The sequence below is a fragment of the Bombus vancouverensis genome, chromosome 4 (assembly GCF_051014615.1).
Source record: "Bombus vancouverensis nearcticus chromosome 4, iyBomVanc1_principal, whole genome shotgun sequence".
In the NCBI taxonomy this organism is placed as follows: Eukaryota; Metazoa; Arthropoda; class Insecta; order Hymenoptera; family Apidae; genus Bombus; species Bombus vancouverensis.
In genome coordinates, this window is record NC_134914.1 from 10,544,114 (window position 1) to 10,565,747 (window position 21,634).

The following is a 21,634-nucleotide window of genomic DNA, read 5'->3' on the forward strand; positions in this document are numbered from 1 at the left end:
TTTTTCTACGAAGAAATTTTTAAAGATCTTCGTCCAGGTAACTCTATCTCGATCGAGTGGACTAGTTTTTTATCGCGTGCGTGGCGCGTGGTGGGGGTAGCAGCTGCGCAGGAACGCACGAAGGCACCGCGCTAGCACGTAGGTCAAGTTACGATACTCTGCGCGCATTCAGTTCGCGGGGAGCGCTCGTACAGTGCGCGTTGTTGTCCCGTGTTCCTCTAGATGGTTGATCACGTGGGAAACATTGCGCCGAGTTTTCGCGATTCCGTGGCGGAGAAGGGCCGAGGGAAAGGGAATAAATGTGCGCGAGTCCGTAATGGACAACCCTAGCGGCGGAAGAGATAGTCGGTACGCAAGTCTTGGCTACAGCATGGGGATGATAGGCAGCGACGCTGGCTCGGAAATGTACGGCCGACCGTCCACCTCCCAACTTACAACTTCTCAAATAAGCCGCGGTGGCGCCACCATGATGGCAGCGGCGGCCGCTGCAGGCGCACCGAATGCCGGCGTGGGATCTGTACAGAGGGGTATCAAGAGGACCACTTCGGACGTCTGTTACGATGACAGTAACGCACGGCAGGCACTTTCGCAACAGCAGGCCATGTCAATGTCCACAGACTGTGTCCCCGATAATCTCGAGGAGTCATTTACGAGTTTGGGCCAGCCGAAAAAGTCACCCCCCTCGAACGGTAAGAAGACCAAAGGACGGGTCAAGATTAAAATGGAGTACATCGACAATAAACTACGGAGGTATACCACCTTCTCGAAGAGGAAAACCGGAATCATGAAGAAGGTTCGTATCCGACAAACCTGTCGACCTTATTTCTCTCGTTAATTAAAACGGCTGTCGCAAAAACAGTGTGTTGAATCCGTCGGGTATCGATGATCGATCGTCACGATCGATCGTTTCTTTTCGTGTGATCATTGAATCCTATATCAAACATGGTGTTTAAGTGCATTCAAAATTGACGAGAGATTAGAGATAAGAAAGTACATGACACAAATAGCAAATGTAAATAGTGTATTATGGTTGTGTGGTTGCGCGTATTGCGCAAATCAAACGTAAGCCGATGAGTTTAGCGAGCGCGCGATTTATGAGTGACAACTGTGCTTTCGCTGTCGTATATATTTGTACGCCAGTAACTTAATCGTGTATTTTGGATTACCGTTAGAACTACTGACTACAAAAGTATATAATTTGTATCAGAAAGATGAAAATGGTAAAATAAGAAAGTCATATGGTATATGAAAGAATACATAATGCATTACAAAAAATCATAAAAAAATCCCTAGAAATGTAGCGTTGTAATCTATGAAATTACTACGAAAGATTACTAATTGATCATCTTGACTGTTTTGGTAGTTTAGTATCAAAATACGCCCAAGAAAGCTATAGTACATTAGTCGTGATTTTACGATATGATTCTGTGATGAGCACTTATTATATGACTCTTTTTACGAATCGACCGTACATATTTCTTAGTTCTCTAATCTTAATTATATATAATTTACATAAAAATAGTTAGCGAGGTCGTTTAACGATAATCAGTAAATAAATATACGTTTAAAGTTATAAATTACACGATTAAGTTACACGTCCGTCAGAAAATTTATGTGTGCCTTTTTCTTTTTGTTAAAGCTTCGTACACAACAGAATCTATTCTGTAAACGGTTGCGCATCTATATTGACATTAACGTTGTATTTTATATTTCAGGTAACGAACGCGTTGTAGCCACTACAAAATATCGTAAAAATTGCTTTTACGTCTTGTCACGTCAAACTTAATCTTTCGTCTAAAAAGCGCATTATTTTAATTTCTCGAAAATGACGTATCTATTTTTGTTTACCTTTTATCGCTCGCTATAATTATAAACTTTTTATTAACAACGTGTTCCTCGAGCAAATAATCTGAAAATAATCTAGTTGTTTCTTTTAAGTCAGACTTTTTTAATTTAACATTAATTTAATCATGTTACAGTTGTTTATCTGATCCAAACGGCGGAGTAGCTAAATCCGTAGAAGAACCTAAGGCAAATTGCATCTTTCATACAAATATAGAAAACCAAAGATAGATTGTTCCCCTTTTCTAAAGACGGATCTCTATAATTAGCTATGTTTTGACACGAAACTGACATAACTGCTTTATAACATTATTGGAAAACTGGAAACTTACGTTAAACTTAAAATAAACAGGGGCATTATGTAAGAGAAAGTACGAATTTAAATATTAGGCTAAATTCGTAGGCAGTGTTAAAAGAATTACGTATTGCTAAAAAAAAAAGTTTCCAATTTCTAACAGTTCTTAAAACGCTAAAATATACAATTTTAACGCACCGAATCAAATATTTTTCTTAAGTTTTTAATGTATGTATTTTCTATCTGTACGATATTTACATTATAATGATAATATTTACATTTTTTTCAATGATTTATCAATCACTAATATACAGAAAGTAATTGAAAAATAAATCGCAAAATAAATACAAAAATTGTAAATCTCTGGATCTTGCATGCTGCAAATTAATCACCTAATCGCATTATCATTGTATTCTAGATAAAAAATATAGAATTTTGCGTTACACATATGAAAATCGATAATCGACACGCAGCAACATTCTGATCTAAGTTAAAGACAACGATTTCATAACGTTCCACGTATGTTTATTCATTTTTATGGTATGGTTGCGTTGTTCCCCCTCGACCGGTAGGTTTCTTATTAGTAGGCTGAATTTTTATAATTTAGATTCAACTGAAATATACAATGGCGGGCTGTCAGTTTTCCCTACAAAAAGAAAGAATTCCATCCGCACCACGCTAGTAAACGCTTCGGTAAACCTTGATAATTATTATGTCATTACAAGGTATAATCTCTCGAACATAAAGCGTTGAGTGCGCATATCGTTTTTTTATTCGTGTGTGTTCGCTTAATTATTTAAAAGAATTGTATATTAATGATTATGCAGGCGGTGATAATTTGCATAACACCGCTCTATAAAGATCGCTGAGTAGCGAGTATTTGTAATATACGTTGATCGTTTAAGAGTCGAATGGAAAACATTGCTTTCGTTACTCGAGAATCTAAGTTTGCTACTTTATTTACATCCGTACTTTGATTCTTTAGACAGATACTATCTTAATTAATTACGATATGAATTTGCAATGCAGCGAGTTAAATTTACGATACATTCGATCATCAAACTTGCAGTTCCATCGAACGGGAAACACAAGTGTCTCATTGTTATACCCTTCTATCGTTCTTCAATTTCCTGAAAAAACTTTTCTTCGATTAAAATCCATCTCGCTTAAAAACGCTTAAAAACCAGTATTCGATCAATGAAAAGAGACAAAAACCAAAGTCCGAAAAGACGGGGGATAAAAGTGTAAAAAGAAGGAAAAATCTGGAGCGAAGCGTCGTTAATACGATCCGAAGAAGGAGCCCGGGACATCCCTAATTAATCGTTATCTCTGGTTGCAGGCGTACGAGCTGTCGACACTGACAGGTACACAGGTGATGTTGCTGGTAGCCAGCGAGACCGGGCATGTGTACACGTTCGCGACACGAAAGCTGCAGCCGATGATAACGAGCGAGGCCGGGAAGGCGTTGATCCAGACCTGTCTGAACAGCCCGGACCCTCCCGCCTCCGGTTCCTCCGGCGACCAGAGGATGTCCGCGACCGGGTTCGAGGAGACCGAACTGACCTACAACATAGCCGACGACGAGCAGAAAGTAAGGCAACTGGTGTATGGCTCGCCGCACGGTGGCTCGCTGCACGGCGGTTATCCTGGTGGCGGACCGACCGGAGGGCCTCCTGGCCATCCGCCACCCCCGCCGCCGCCACCGCCGCCGGGTTCGCAGCACGCGCCACCCTCGCACGCGCAGCACGCGCACTTGATTGCGCATGCACACGCGGCCTCGCCGAGCTCGCACCTGGTACCCTGTTCCAGTCCTGGGCCCATGTTAGCCGGTGGTCCCTATCAACAGTCCTGTCCCTCGCCTCTGCCACCCCATCACGCCGCCTACCATCCTCACATGTCGCATTCGCATCCCCAACGGTAGTACTACCCTAGTTAGTACTTGAAACTATCGCTTGTCCTCCGACTCTTACCAGCTGTCCGTGTCCGATGCATCGCACACTCGCATCTGTTACATCGCCAGTTGCATTCGTCACGTCGTCAGTTGCATCCGTTGTATCCATCGCTGGCTACCGTGTTCGATTCGCGTATGATCGTCCATGATCAATGACTACGGAATATCGAGACAGGGAAGAGGTACAGGGAGAAAAGAACGTGAGGTTGAACGCGTCCGTGGATATAGAGAGGAGATGCTCGATAAGAGTCGGTGTCCGCGGAGTTAGAAGACTACCGTCGCCGTCACGAACCACCGGCGTAACCGCAATTATCCGCGTACGCTTATCGCGCACGACGTCTGTCGTCGATTGACTCTGACAATTGTCGACTTCGAACGGCCGCTCCGTGTTCGCGCGATACGCGCTACGAGATTTACTCGATGTTGCGGTAGATACGTAGATTTTGCAGATGGATGTAAATTGGTTGAACGACAGTAGGTTTGAACAACACGAAGATTATCGTGTTTTCTGTATATAGGCTCGAATGGTTTCGTTATACAGCTCAACTGGATCCCATGGGGGAACTTAATCGTTCTAGCGATTTCATTAGCAAGAAGCAGGATCGGTGAAGAATAAAACCCGGTTCTGGTCTTTCTTTCAACGATCCGTGCTTCGAGCCTGTAGAAATGCTTGCTAGGTTTCTTGAAGCTTCTCTTCTGTTTCCTAGTTACTTTTCACGGCGGCAAAGGGCTCCTCGAACAGACGCCTCGGCGTCGCTGCAATTCCGTCCATGGTGCGAGTGCATCGCGTTCAAGTTAGGTGCGCGGGAACGCGTTAAACTTTTCTTTCCACGGTGCTTTGATCGTTTTTCGAGGCGTTTTAAAGAATAGACGTATTATCGTTACGGTGGATTTATTATGTTGTGTTATGCTTCGTTATATCGAGAACGCGTCGTTCGATGGACGTAAAATCGTACGTCGTTTGCAAGCTGAATAACGAATCAGCGTGACGAAGGAAGTTCCGGACGACATCCGACTTTCTTTTCCGGACGATGAATATCGAAATTCTCGATGAGGCGCATCACATCCGGTGTCAATGAAAGTACGGTTATTTTCTTTTCGTGTGTGTGTGCGTGTAGGGAGGAGAGTAGCATCTCGTACGAAGCGCGAATGACGTTAGTTACGATCCTAGAGATTAATATGCCGAACACCCGGCACGTTCACGCTTAATTTGACGTAAATCTCAAGGAAGTGAAGTTTCGTTTAATTAAAACCCTGCTACGTCATTTGGATCATCGATAGTATTTTCCTATCTTTCAGAATTGTTTAAGTTTGAGAAAAATATGAAAGAATGTTTATTGATATTTACGCGATGACTCTCGTTTTAATTTTATACGAAGATTCCCTCTAAGAACGTTTTTATTTGTAAAAGTTTATTGAAATTCGAAATTTAAAAACTTCGAAGATCGTAGCCGGACTAACAATTAGAAAAGTTGACTCGATGTTACGATCGTGTTTAACGTATTCGATCTTCTATATGAAATAGTTTTCTATATAATTTAATATCGATTGCAAGTTATTAACTATTTTCTTGGCAAAAGCTTGAAACGAAATTAAACGTCTCTATCAGGTGGTTTCATAAATCTTTCTCTTTTCCAATTCAAATAAATCTTTATATCAATGAAATCATCGATTTTCCGTGCATTCGGTATGCCGGTTTATTATAAACATATTTGCATAATTTCCCGTCGTTTCTGAATTAATTTATCGATAAATCTCTCGACAAATCCGCTTCTCGTGATACGTCAATGCGAAGGCTTATGAAACGACCGAGTAGAACGCTAACAGCGAGAAAATAGCTCGCATAATTGCGTGCCAGGTGCACTAAAAAGATTTAACCAAATCAGTCGACGAGGTAAAATCGAGACTACTTATGGTAACGTGCGCTCGCGCGCGCGCTTCGAGATCCTAGTACAGTTGTTAACGACAATCAGAACGATGTTTTGCCACGGCTGGCTCGCTGGGAAGAGTTTCAGGCAATTAACTCTTCTTTCGACTCGGTATCGCAAGTAGAAGGCTTCTAAGGACACCTGTCATCCTCAGGATAGGGTCGAACAGTACTTAAAATAGCAGCTTTTCGGTACTTAATACATTAAGAACTGTTACCGTTCGATTATTATTATTCGTTGTTTCAAGGTATAATAAACGTGTTATATTGATAGGCTCAGGGAGCAGTGCTTTCTTCAAGTTCAACAAATTTAAGGGCTCGTAATAAAAACAACCCTTGTCCACGCGTATAGCTCTCTCCGGGAAAGCAAAAGAATAGTTTAACATTCGTAATTTCTGGTCGATACATTTCACTTTTGCTATATAAATCATTCTATGAGCCTACCAGTAATACTCGCTGATGATATTCAATAAAATTATAACGTTGTGGACTATGCGATAAAAGCTTTTATAGAACCGGTTAATTTTCATTCGATGACAAGTCACGATCACTTTTTAGATCATTTTTTATAACATCGACTCCATCATAATGCGAACGTAGCTGGTTACTAGAAATACATTGTTGTCTAAAAGATCGAAAGATTTTACAAGAGTCGGTTTTGTTATGAGTCCCGCGATTGATCGACGCGACATATTCTTGGAAATCAATCGTGATCGAGCGACGCTTGTCGTTAACCGAGGCGTGTGATGGTGTTTTCAATGAAAACCGATCGGAGCGCAAGAAAACGTACGGTGTTCCGTTTCCAACGTATAAATCTAGTCCAGTCGACGCGTACTGTAAATGTATACGAGATTTACGTCCACGTTGTTTTAATCTACCCCAGTGAACAACGACGAAGATGATCGATGAATTTTTCCGACGATCCGAAATCGACCGTCCTCTTGCTCCCGACAGTTCGAGTTTAAAGAAACAATCGAAATCATGGAATTTACGATTCTTATAAATACGTTGATTGATACATAGTTTTATAGAAATATCCATTATAATATCGATAGAGCGAAGGATCGCTCTATAATTTTAATAATTAAGTATCGAGTAAGATATTTTGTAATTTGCGTGAATTTGATAATTTCGCTTGTTTCGCGATTTGAAGACCGTAAAAGACCGATTAATAAAAAGACAACGATCTCGACAGAGATGTTCGAAATGCTAGAAACGGATGAAAACTTCAGCTACAATCATTTTCGTTTTTCTTTTTTATGATGCTGGTGATACGAAAACGAGATTAAAGAGTAAGGCATTAGGAAATTCAGAAAACAGACAATTTTAATGGCTGGATCTATACGTTAATCAAAGTCCAAAGACTTTTTTCTACGATACGTGGTTCGCTCGAATCGTACTTCTTTGCGAAACGAACGAAACTCATAGAAAGACACGTATCGATGGAAATTTTCGTTTATCGAAACGAGAATGGAGAGGCAGTTCTTAATCGTGCACTTAGGATAGTAACTCATGTGATGAATTACTCGAGGAGCCGTGTATTATATATATATATATACGTATATATATATATATATATCATCTTCTCTTCTTTCTATTTTGATCGTATTTATATCTTTTACAACGATAGAATCTCTCTTATTTATTTAAAGATCTGTATATACGTTGTAAGTTGATCGATCGTTGTCGAGCAACGAGAATCAAATGGAACTGAGGCGAACCGTGATTTGACAATCGAAAAATAAATTTCGATCATTCGTATTTAACTCCGTGATAGTATTTAACGATGTCGATAGTATTTAACGATCTGCTCCAAAGTAATTAAAGAATCGTCCATTCGGATCACAATCCTCTCGCAAACGGAGTCAAACGTTACAAAACTCGGAGAATGAGTTTAACAATGATCACGAGTATCGTTATTTCATCCTCGACATTCGATTTATTCGAACGCATAACCGAGAATGGCCGTATTCTCTTAATTGTTTCGAGCAGTGGTATCCGTTTTACCGGCGTAGAAAAACCATCGTAGAAAGTACGATTCCCAATTAGCGTTTCGCTGGCTCCCTTCAGTTCCAAATCGCTCGATCGTACTTTTATATTGTAACAAACATCGTACCTAGTAGTTGGTGGGATTTGGCGAGGCCGGAATCAAAGGAAAAATCGAATCGTCCGAGCGTTCCCTTTTTTTCCCCCCTCCCATCAAATATCCTTATCGAGGCATCCATTATTTTTTTCAAATACTCATGTCGTTCGGGTCGAGACGTTTCGCCTTTCGTTCCCCGGGACGAAACGCAAAAAAAAAAGCCAACGAAGAAACCGAGAAATCGTAGTACGTGGGTGCGAGTCCGAGCCAGTAGACCCGGCGGTGCACGCTTGGCATTGTTGCGCATTGTATATATATATATATATATATGTATATATATACATCATACATACATGTGTATATATATCTATATATATACATACATACATATATATATATATATATATATATATATATATATATAGATATTATTGTGTGCATCGTACATTGTTCCGTAATGTGTTTGTACTGAAAGTGGCATGTGTAGTATTTGTTTGTTTTTTTTTTCTCTTTCGTAGATTAAGTAGCTAGTATTTAAAATACCTTGTTAATTTAAATTCCCAGGCGAGCCCCGCCTGTTCTCCATTTCCCCCCTCTTCCGTTTCCCTTTCCCTTAAGTTTCTTCCATAAGTAGAGAAAACCTCGATTCTCCTCCCTCTTCACACAATATGCATGTTTACGTGTGTGTGTACGTGTGGTGTGTTGTTTTCTCTTCTTCTCTCCTTTTTTTTTTTTTTTTTTTTGTATCGCTTAAAATATTTTTGGAAAAAAAAAGAAGAACAGATACATATAGATATATATAAAAATATATAAATATAGAGGGTAGATAGGTAAAATAGATAAACGTTTATACGTCGGAAGAAAGGAAGGTGAAAACGCGAAAGAAAGCGAATAAGCATACGAGAGCATTACGTGCAGGCGCAAAAGTAAGGGAGATTAAACGTGAGAAGAAAAAAATATGGATGAGAAAAAAGAAAGGAAAAAAAAAGAAGAAAAAAAGAAAGAAAAATCGCAAATCCGAATAGAAATGTAATTTATCCGTGGTCTCTCCCGTCGACGCACAAAGTACAAATAATATAATTAACTTTACGATTATACGATAATCCTGAACACAACACGGTAATCACGAAATGTACGGCTGGCGTGCCTTAGTTTTTATGTATCACATGTGTAAATAGTGTACTGTAAAATACTGTGATAATATTTATATTACACGTACGTATTATATTGTTTCGCTTAATAATACGGTCCCATGACAGTGTTGGTCGTCGTTTCGTCAAACGATACAGTTAACCGATATACACACGAATGCCAACAATTATTGGCACAAGGTGCCAGTCGTTTGCGAACAGGTAGGTATAAAAAAAAAACCCGCCTGTTTTAGCGAAGATACCGTTCGATCGACCATTTGATACATAATTCGTACCTTTTATTCTACATCCTGTTTGCCGCGCGGATCACCACGTTGATAACGATCACGAAGACGATGAAGAAACGTACAAAACGAAAGAAAGGAATTTCTGTACGATTAGGTAATAGTTTCGCGTGAAACGTTAAACTAGTTGCGTCGAGATGATTAAAGAAACTAGCCTCGATGAAAGAGGGGTATTAACACGATCGAACCACTTTTAACTTGATTTCTTGCGATTAGTGGCATTGTTATTTAAACAAAGAACGAACAAGTGAGACATTTTAATAATGTGTTTGTTTATATTAATTTTATGTCGGATTTTGTTGTTGCTTTATCGACGAGATCGTATCGACGCTTTTTTACTTTTCGTCTGTGCGTGAATATAATTCTCGCGGTTAGCCTAAATGAGTTGCTACATTTAACTTAATGGTACTTGTTGTCTTATGTAGTTTGAAAAACCACTTCACTTTTGTTTTGTAAATAACGTAGAAAACAGCGGTATCATTCGTAAACGGATGAAGAATAATTCTTAACGCGATAAGACTCCTGTTACTCTTTAAGACGATTTTTATTTTCCCTCTTTTAAAGAATTGACGTAAAATTTCGTACATGTAATTATCGAAGAACGATAATCAGCCCTCGATGCGATAGATAATGGAGAGGAAAAACAGTTATGTTAAGAATTAGAACCAACGAGATGCGTTAAATTATACAAGATTAAATAATAATTCTATCTACGTTGCGATCATTATTGTAAAGAAAGAATATTCCGATCCGCTTGAGAATAAGACACCGATCAACAGTATTCCATTTTGCCAATCATCCCTTCAACATAACTCACAAGGTAGGTCTGCTTCTCGATACGCACGGATTATTCAAATTTAACGATTCTTTTTCAAAATCGTATCTCCTGAACTTTCCTATAAATTGCTTTAATGTTTGACTCTTTCAGACACAAATGTCCCAACGTAGTTTCAAAAGAAAAATAAAGAAAACGCGAATTAATTCTCTTAAGGTGAAAGATGAAATTCTCTTTCGTCTTTCACATCCCTTTCTCGGGCTTGAAACAATCTTCCACCCAAAAATTTCCATATAAGGATTAAGAAAAAGAAAAAAAAAACATCTTGGATGTTGAATGTAACAAGTCTGAAAGAGTCGAAGACGATATTTCTGCAAGCCTGCGCGAATAAACGCTAAGCTAATAAATAAAAAGAGACGCAAAAAGCTAGGATGCGCTAAACACCCCATTAGTACGTAAAAGAAACCGGATCGAAACTTTGTCCACCGTAATGACAATGAAAAAGAAAAAAAGAAAAGAAAAAGGAACGTTGAAAAGCTCTCTCCCTTGACGGTGGTTTGATACGGTGGGGCACGTTTACGGCGGGGGTTCGAAGCCACGATTTACGATCTAACGACTTAACGATTATGATGCATTTCGCTAAGAGGGCACCCTGGTGGATCGCGGCCACGAGGAAACGACGAAGACAACAGGCGGCTCTCCTGGTGGCTGGCAGGGCGAAAAAGAGAAGGGCAGAAACAGGTGGGGAGTAATCGGATGGAAGGGAAAAGAGAAAGAAGGCGGGGGAAGAGAGGGAGAGAGCAAGAAAGAGGGAGAAAAAGAGAGAGAAGGTATGGAAGGTGGAAGCAGAATACCATATACGGTCACCTTTGTCAAAGCCTGGTTGTCGCCATATACAGGCAATGTTCGCGATGGCAGATACTTATATAGAGTCCAACTTAAGAATCAGGAATGCCGGTTTTTGTCGCGCCTTCTATACACACCCGTGGTAATGGGGGGTACAAATACGACTCGGAAGTGATCGTCGACACAACGCCTGCTGCACGCGGACGAGGGTCGCGAAACCAGCCCTCCCGGCACTTTTGGAAATCCTCCACGAACCGTCACGATTTGACGCTTCACGGAAGTTGAGACACTCTCTTAGCTTCCGTGTTTCATGCATGGAATGTGATTTGACTCTCGAATTTTTGCGTCAGAGTGTTTTAGCTTCGACGTCGATCGAAAGGACAATTGCGAGCTGTTCGATCGATGATTCGAGTACTTTAGACAACTTTTCGAGTTTTATACGTACGTTCATATTAAATTGTAAATATGCTTTGTTTCTTTTTTTTTTTTTTATTAATAAGTGGCTTTTGAAGATGAAGTTTGTTATTTTTTAAAGACGCTTTTTGAGCTTCGATTTTGCTACTCGTAAGTGATAAATGATATATCTCACCGCAGACATAATTGAAGTCTTTGGTGAATGACTGGTTGGAAAGTGGAGCAGTCTAATTAATTGACTCGGTTTCAACTATTTTTGGAATGTTGAACCCTTACAGCGCACTCGAGATCCCTTTCCTTGCTCCTTATTTTTCCGAGGCTAAAGGACGTTTCATTTTTTTCACCGTATACGTTTCTGGGAAACATCTATTTCTTTGGTATATCAGTTTTCTTCTAGAAAACAACGGACGTGATCGAGTTGCTCGATCAGTTAGCGATTCGAAAGTACAGTACTTCGATTAACCCGAATTATTTTCGACATTTTAAATCATCCAAACTACACGAACATCCATGACAAATTCGTACTTAAAATCAGTATCACTAAATCGTTTCATGTAGTACACTCTACCGTAGTACAAATTTACTACTGACTTAAGATTAACCAAAAAGAAATACAGCTGATCAACGACATTGTGACGAAAGCGTTAATAAAAACTTCTATTCCTATGGCTACGGTAAAACCCGATTTGTCCGAGCTCAGGCGAAAAACATGGAATTCATCGATGCTTCCCATTGCCTGAGATTTCTTCCAACTTCCGACATTAATAATAATAAGAATTCACGTTCTCAAATAAATGCACGTAACTCGGAAAAGCTCATGAACCAAACTAAGCAGATTCAATCGGATTCAGGAGGACGGTAATTCACAAACTAAAGTATGCAGATTCGTACGAACGAGAATTCGGTAGTCCAGGAACCAAGATTCTAACTGGAATTCTACTATAATACGAAATCGTCGAGACAATCTTCCACAACGAAAGAAGCAACCACGAACGGAACAGTTGGCCAAATCGGTGGTTCCCTGGCAGTCGAAAGACGGGCATTTCCTAATTCTCTCGAAGAGCATCGGTTCCTTACTCTCGACTGGTCGATTTGCTTTCTCTCGAACGCGACCGTCGGTCGACACGTGTATACACACATGCGTCCTAACGAACGAGTCGAAATGCATGTATAAAACGCACAGGTTCAGCGCACAAACGGTTAAGCCTAGGGAAAAAAAGCTACCCGTCGGTGGTGGCGGTATGACCGGGGGAGAGAAAGTCACCCGGGGAAACCGTAGTCCTGCGTAAATTTGTGAGAATCTGCCGTGGAAGCGCGGTACGAGCTGAGGCCGCGCGGATGGCCATATAAGGCGCGCGAACAAGCTCGCGCATCTCTCCCTGCTAGGTAGGTAGGTAGGTAAGTTGGTTCGTTGGTTGTTTCGTTGGTTGCTTAGTTGCTTGGTAGGCTCCACTTGATTGATTGGTTAGTTGCCCGTTTGATTGGCTCGCCGATATTATTACAGAGGCGTTATCTACGATTTACAGGCTACGAATCGAGCCGAGATGCTTCTCCTCTCTTCTGGCTTGTTTTCTGCTTGTCGCCGCATCGCTCGTTAGGTATCCGGAATTTACGGACCTGATACAGATCGTACGTCATCGTGATATCGTTTTCACGACGTTGTCGCGAAGCTTTGCCCGGTACCGGTCGATGAAACGATCGATCCTGACGATGGTTCAACTTTGATTTTCGTTCGTTTACTGTGATTGAAGTTTCGAACGTTGGGCAAGGAGAAGAATGTCGGGTTTTTAATTAATTTGCGTCGGTTAATTGCAGGTACATCCTATGTTAGGCATATGAATTGTAGGCAGAATTCTAGGAGTAGTGGTTTGTAGAACGAGGCAAGAGCCTTGTAACGATGATTCATAAATTTTGTAGCAGGGCGACACGTTCTTGAGAACTTTAATGTATGCAAACAAAATTAAAATCTGATTCACGCTGGCTTCTGACTTTTTTTCTCTTCCCATTTGTTATTCTCTCATCGATTTTATCTTCGCACGAATTAACCAGAATTATCTTCGGGGCTCGTGAACGACGAGTTTTTTTATTTCAAATACGATCAGTGTACGTACACCATTCGTACCAACAAATTTCGTTTCATTGTTCCAGGAAGACGGCACTTCACCTAGATCGGACGTTTGCGCGAACGAAAGCGACGGAGACACCAGCGATGGCGATTCTCCTGTGTCAAAGGATCTCTCGAAAAATCACTCAGGTAAACGTACATACCAAAAACTATCTACCTAGAAACATCCTGCGTATTTCCGTCCCAAGCGAATGAAACTTTTCCCGTCGTACATTTTCAGAAGGAACTAAAGACAATTTACACAGAACACCATGTATGCTCTCGAATAAAGGATTTATTAACGACAAAAGTTCCGTACGTGGAGTATCCTCGCCAACTTTTCCATCCAAGTAGTGGCTGTCTAGTCGAACGTGGATGCTTCCCAAGCGTGGTTTCCTCCCTTCCGTCGTGCTAGAACAATTTCACCTGTCCGTTCCGCGATTCTCGGCCCGTGCCACGCCGAGTACGAAAGACAATCGTACAGCTGCGCATACGTGGCGAGTAATTAACGAATTTCCCCGTGGGCGTAGCAGGAGTCGCGAGTCGCGGACTAAGTAGCAAGCGGTAAAAGCCGTGGCGTGGAAAATCGTTAGAGCCAGGCCGTAGGTAGTCGAGCAAAGGCAAACGTGTACAATCCAATCAGTCAGGTAGGTCGGTAGACAGAGAAAGGGATAGATACGGATAGAACGAAGAGAGAGAAAGAGAGAGAGAGAGAGCAGGAGAGGAGAGTTTGGCGGAGAGGAGAGGAGAGAAACGTCGGAGAACGAGAGAATGGTATCACAGAAGAGGTAAAACGTATATGATGCGTACGCGCGCGCGATCGCGTGTGAGCGAGCGAGAAAAGAGGGGAAAAGAGAGGGAGAAGATAAAGGAAAGAGGACACTTAAAATGCGAAAAGTGTGCGAGCGATGACGAGGTTATCCGTGTAGGGGAGTACATAAGGAGTTGTACGGGCCGCGATGACCAAACTAAGACAACGACGCGCTGCCTAACTGGGAAGTAAGATCCGGTCGAAAGCCGCGCTCCGATGCAGGTGTACACATAAATATCGATGCTAATATATGGAGTGGATGCCATCCGACTTACCGATCGCATGACGTACGTTTTTTTTCGCCTTTCCATTGTTCCCCGCGGCACAAACAGTCTCCCCGCCGGAATTTTGATAACTCGCCACGCGTTCGTATCTCCGACCGGCACGATCCGCGTCCCTCCGATCTTTTACCCTCCGATCGAAACTCGATCGTCCCTTCAAGCTTCTTTCTCTTTTATGATTTTCATTCGCTTCTTCGCCGTTCCGATGATTTTGCTAAATTCTACGCTTTCATTTATTACTTTGGATAAGATTATCGACCGATTAGTTGATCCAAAATAAAGGATAAAGATAGATTTCGATGGAACATCGACAGAAGATAAATTATAATATATTTATCTATCGATGTATGAAATAAGAATGATTACTGTATAATAAAGCGCAGATATTTGAATAGATAAGAAGAACCAGGTCCAATTACACAATTTTACTATTTCAGAGTGAACATTACTCTCTGTTGATGCTTCATCGAATTTTCTCTGAAACAGTTCTTGTATTAGTTTTCTTGATACACAGTTTATTAGACTTTACAGTTTATTTTAATATAAGTGGTGTTTTCACAAGATATCTGAAGATTTTCAAACGAGTAATTGTAAAATACGGAAGAGACAGATGCCGAATATAAAAGTTTATTAATCTGTATTTCTAAAAATCTAATAACGTTTTGCGCGTTTTATGTCATATTAATGATTATGTCATTGCTTTATATCATCCTTCGTATCACGTCGATTACGTAAATATATATTTTTAGCGGTGTTTTCGACCTACGACCGATCGATTTAAGTAGTGAAAGAAACCCAAAAAGCAGACGGTTATGAGTGAATCCGTTATACCGCCTCGCTCCGTTCTCTTCCTCTTCCTAAACTTTAGCAAAGAAAAGTATGTGATGCCAAAGATCGTTAACTGTACATTTAGAAACGTCCATTTACTAATTCTAATTACTCGTCCACCCATTAAGTCCAATATCAACCCTATTGCGGCCAATCGGATGCCCGTTTCTTAACAGAGTTTTCATCTTTCGTTCTTTAAATATTTTCACGTCGAAATTTACAAGAAAGTTTGAAATATTGAAGCTCCAAGCTTACTTGTAAACGCGTTAAACAGCCTAGAATGGAATCTAGATTGCCTACGATAAGGGTTGAATCACATCGTTATCGATAAACATTTATTCGCCATAAAATGACTAATCGATCATCGTGTCATTTCTCATGAAAACGGCCGTGATTCTGTGCAGGTATAATGTACCAGATGCCACAGACAGTAATTTACTCGCCGACTCCGGGGGTTCTACTCGGTATCGGGCAAAACGGCCAGCCAGTGCAAATCTCTCAAGAAGGAGGTGAGAAACCATGATCATCCCCTGGAATCGATCTCCCCCCAAAAAAAACACACATCCAGCCATCCTTCCGATAGCCGAGCGTTACGAAACGAAACGAAAACCCAGATGGATACCGGCACCTTGCTCTTGCTACAGACGTTTACCCGACGCGAAACGCGTGCCCGTCCTTCCTCCTGTTTCCCCAAGTAGAGGTTTTTTGGCATTGTTTCGCAGGCACGGTAGCCCCGGTTAACTCGACGCAGAGTAATCAGCCGTTCATCACGATACCGCTGAACGTCGCGATGAGTGCCGCCGGCTTGTCGCTTCCGGTTACATCCAGGATGAATCTGTCGCCGTCGCCGCGATCACCAACGACATCGGCCACGTCCAGCTGCGAGCTACCATCGGACCTGAGCAAAGATCGTGAGTGATATATCGCGGATCGAGCCTCGATTAAGAAAAAACCCTCCCCGAAGCTTGTCGCTCGACGATGCAACAAAAGGCTTGACCCGACGAGATTGGACGGGCCATCTTTTTTCCAACGATCGTTTCGGTTCACCAAAGAAGGTCGGAGCGAACCGTGACGCATACAGAAACTCGGAAATCTCGCGCGGAACATTTTCTCTTCAGCGACGCGACGGGATGACCTGTTTCGATCGTACGTCCGAGCCGAATCGATCCGACGATCGAAATGGACGCGTTCTCTGCGATGCTATCGATACATACGGATAGAATTTGCTGCTTATCGTGTACGATCGACTGATTTGTATTTTGCAAGATGCTGGATTTTGTCGAGATCATCTCGTTTGCGCTCGCGATCTAGCTGGTCGCGACGGTAACGCGTTGCAACGCGGAGGTGCTTGTCATTGGTCGAGGATATTCGTTCGATGAAACTTTGCCAAATTATCGGTACTGTGTTGTATTTTATAGAGGATTGTATAAAACCAGAGAACAAAAGAAATTGCAACGATGAATACGTCGAGAGTAAGGGTGGCAAATTTGGATGGATCTTTGCGTACGATATTACGTGCGTAAATTAGCATTGACCGACGATTGGTTGTGGTATGAAATTATCAATGCGCATTGGTATAGTTTTTATTGATACCGAACTTTGTTAGCCAGCGTTTAATCGATATTCGTGCAATACTAGTCGAAGGTTTTATCCAATAACCGTGCCACGAATTAATTGTTCACACTGTCTTCGTAGAATTCACTGCCTTTCGAGTTATTATTTAACGTTTCGTAAATTACTTAACAGAGAGGAAAGGAATTCGATATTTTTTTCAACGGTAAACGTTATGTAGCGATATTTGAAGATTCGTGGGATTGGTGAGTCGAACGAGACGCATTCGAGTGCAGTAATTTGATAATAATAGAAAAATGAGCAAGTAATAATAAAATATCGAAATTTTAGCGATACATTTTATGTATCACGTGTGTTATGTACTATAATTGTATATATATCAACGATTTGAAGCTTGTAATTTTTAACCTTTTCTTCTTTTGCAACGTAAATCATCACGAAACGATTACAGAACTTACAGGTTTATAGCTCGAAGCGGTACACCATTCGACTGCGGCGATTCGTTCGCAATTCTCATCCTAGGAAACGCAAGTTCATATGGTTGTTCGCGAATTGTTTGAAAGAAAAGGGAGATAACTAAAGAGAGATATCGAAGATCGATGAATCGTGTGGCGATGATGACTTCTCAATCGTACAGGGTGCTTCTAAAAATAATCTATAAGCTAGCGTTATCGTTTTTTTGAGCTATAGAGAAGAAAATATTCGATATATTTTCTAACACGGAAGTGCGATTAACCAAAGACCTTTTTGGTTTATTCGAATTGTATTATTTATATTAGCTTACCCGGATAATGATTCCTCGAGAAACAACGACGTGTTCGCGGTGTTACTGAAACATAGAAATTACACAAATTCCTCGTGAGTCAGTCACAGAATGTAAAAGGCGATAATAGTGTCTCGAGATCGGGTTAATTAACCGAACCGTTCAATTGGTCAGTTGGCATAATGTTGGCAATCGTAACCGTTCGTTTATACGATCATAATGTTTAATCATTAACCGTAAAATAGCGATAAGCACGCATCATTATCAGCCAAATTGATTCAACAGTATTTTTACTCACACAGTAATCTCTATTTTACACGATATGGAAATAAACCATCAGCTTGTGATAGATAACACGCGAAAAGCTTGTATTTTTTTTTTTACAATGAACCTATGAATTTTACACGGATAGTACTATCGACACGCGCGAGGAACATTGTCAAACTTACCAAATGAATTTCTTTCTTTCTTCCTTTGCTTTATTAAACGATTTTAAAGACGTAACGCTTCCCTTTAATGCGAATTTATTTTGCTTCTCTAAATTTCATCGATATTATTTGGGATAAACGTTATTAGGTCATGAAAGTATCCTGGAATGGTACCTGCTTGTTGAAAGAAAAATTAGAAAGAGCGTAGTTTAGAAAAGAAGCAAAATGATGATGTACTTTTTTTAAAAATTACCGAATTTTTTATGTATTTTATATATTTATGTCTAATCGATATTATTTGATAGTGCCTTCTTAGAGAATTAAAAGATGTTGGAAAAGGTTGAAGAGAAAAACTTTAATATTACACTTATAAGTACTATGTGCTCCTTAGAATGAATTTTTTAAACTTAATGCAAATGTATTACGAACTTTATTAACTTTTCTCATTAGGTAATGCTAGTCAAAAGATCGTATTATACCTAGTCATTGAAATGTGCAATGAAACATAAACAAGCATTTAATTTTTGTATCGTAACATTGCTCGAAGCAGCTGCAGAATGTAATAAAGTTACTCGATGAAAATTAAGAAACTAAAGTATAAAATCTGATAAAAATTTTAATGAAACTCTAAATTGAAGGAACCAATCGCGGAACTTTTAACACAATCTGTTTCGATAGAAATTTATATCATAAACGAGATATTCTATCGCCTGTACATTGTATAAAATTATCCTAACATTGTTTTGAGCAGTGAATACGTTGTATGGATTGCCATAAGAATAAGAGATTTATAATATGAACGATAGTACGATCCGTGGGATAATGTGAAAGATTCTTATGCCAAAATCCATACATTCTCGTCCAAAAGGGAATACCGTTGTATCATGCATTTATCATAAATATCTTGAAAACATCAAATTTCACTTTATATCTTTCGAAATTTTCGACACTGGCCTGTTCAAACGAATTACATGACGGAATTCAGGCATTTCTTTTATTATTTCATCCTGTTATTGATTAAAATAATCTTACGTCAAATAGTGGAAGTTCGATTTCGTTTCATTTTATACCTTTCTTGATCATAAATATATTTCATATACAGTAGTACGTAACTCGTTTTTAAAAATGTTTCGCTAAACTTCGTTCTTAAATACTTTGGTTTTGTTGTAAATAAATAATACGTGAAACCTGTATAGTAAAAATTCATAAAACAAGTACTCGCGGTTTTACGAATACCAAACTGATTTTTCGTCACCCTGCGAATCGGCGACAGCAACCTAAAGTTCTATTTTAACTTCGTTAGATAATTTTTGATATTGAAAAACGACTTCAGTTATTCCAAGAGAATGATAAAAATTACTTATAACCTTCGTGCTTCCACGTGCAATAATTACATCGATAACTACCGTAAACAATTTTCTCCTATAATAAGAAATATCCAAAAAGATAAGGTACACAGCTCTCTGAAAATTAAACATACGTATACATGATGCACATCGACCTATTCAAATGCGAATGGAATTCACCTTAATCTCGCGTTATGTAAATTAAAATCGAAATGAAACAGCAAAAAGAGGAAAATTCAAACAATAATTTCTACATTCTGTTATCGCACAAATGCACGCATACTTTTTAATGCCGCACCATGCAATATTACAAGATAATTATAGTTCGTAAAACGCATGCTACTCGAGAGAGTGATTTTATGATCACATATGAAAATGATATTTACAACAGCTAAGGTATTTATAAATCGTTCACCAGGCAAATATGGTAAAATAATAATGGGACGAAACAATTCGAGCGTTATGACTTGTGTGTACACGTGTAATTATGATGGAACTTTATCGAAGTGCTAAAGGAAGATGGAATAATGTTTGAATGAAGAAACACGTGAAATGCGTTTGTGAACTATCTATATTACTTTCGAAAATTTTACTTCGTTTTTGTGCGTTATTGTTATCTACGCTTAACGAGTGTTCTTTACTTTCTTCGTCGATTATATTTCTTTACATTCGATGCAGTAAAATTAGAAAATTTGACGATAGTATAAGAATCATTGGTTTTCACGAAATGTTATGTTTCGGATGCAATTAATATCTAAAAAATGAAGAGTAACACGCGAATAATGTCTTATGAACCTCATAAAGTGCAGTACCTCGAAAAATTCGATGGCCATGGCTCGAGCTTAATGTTTGTATAATAGTAGAGAAATTCGTATGTTCAGCATGTCCGTTGGGAATCCAAATTCTCGACCATCGTCGACGAATGGCAAATTTAAATGCGTTCTATTTTATATACAATTTATATATACATATCTATGTAATATACGCTGCGAGGGTTGTTTAAATTTTTCTGGGATTTTATAATTTTCTTATGAATAAAGACATTTGAAGAATATCACAGGTATTTTATGTAATTTTATCAAGACAAATATCAGTACAAAATTTTGAATTTCTCAAGTAGCTATATCAGAGATTATTCAATATTTAATGAAAATTACAACTTATTCCAGTTTTTCCAATCCTTATATCTCTGTCAATAATCTAAAGATATTTTGCCTATTCTTACAAATTCACCGAAACATAATCGTTAATTCGTGATAAATAAACGTTAAACTCAAAGATTTCTTATATAACAAAAGTCTTGTACACTTATCATAATAATTTTAAAAAATGTTTGAAAAATATTATATAGCAAACTTTAATATTTCCATGTATGCGTATGATGTACATAAAATGGTAATATTACAAAGATCATTCAATGACTCAACCAATCTGTTATACATAAAGGAAGAGAAAGAACTCCTGAAATGTCAGAGAAACACATCTATGGTAAAAAATCGAACCAAATCATTGATTATGTAACAAATAATTATATTCATAACAATCGCAATCATACTATAGATAAAATTGCAACAACCCTCGGCTATACATGAATTGCAATGTTTTTTTATTACTTCTCTACTGTAATATATATTACAGCATGAAGAATGTTTGTAACGAATGAACATATGTAGACATATCGTTGTTTTTTTACACTAACTTTACGTAATGTACCGATCATGTAACATTGTTAGAATTGTTGTGACGAATACGTCGGATATGAAGAAATGAAATATAATTATTCGAATTACAATTTTTGTGGATACCGTGGGTTTTATATCAATTGTACGAACCAGAAGTTATTATTTCCTATCCTTTTATATATTTTAATTGTTTTTCACATCCTTATCTTTATTTAATTAATCAACACGAATTTATTATTTATACCTAAACT

The 21,634-nt window shown here is 39.2% G+C and overlaps 1 protein-coding gene across 2 annotated transcripts; it reads left to right on the forward strand.

Annotated features, from left to right (window-relative positions):
- The first annotated feature begins 152 nt into the window (after positions 1–152).
- bs (serum response factor blistered) lies at positions 153–21,503 on the forward strand. Of its 2 annotated transcripts, XM_033334280.2 has the most exons (5): positions 158–793; positions 3,477–3,728; positions 13,717–13,822; positions 15,997–16,101; positions 16,315–21,503. In XM_033334280.2, the coding sequence occupies exons 1-5, from the start codon at positions 317–319 to the stop codon at positions 16,509–16,511; spliced, it is 1,137 nt and encodes a 378-aa protein (XP_033190171.1). In that variant the 5' UTR covers positions 158–316; the 3' UTR covers positions 16,512–21,503. The 2 variants fall into 2 exon arrangements, with proteins under 2 accessions (XP_033190172.1, XP_033190171.1); XM_033334281.2 differs by lacking the exons at positions 15,997–16,101; positions 16,315–21,503 and adding an exon at positions 13,914–15,097 and having other exon boundaries at positions 153–793.
- Positions 21,504–21,634: the final 131 nt, after the last annotated feature.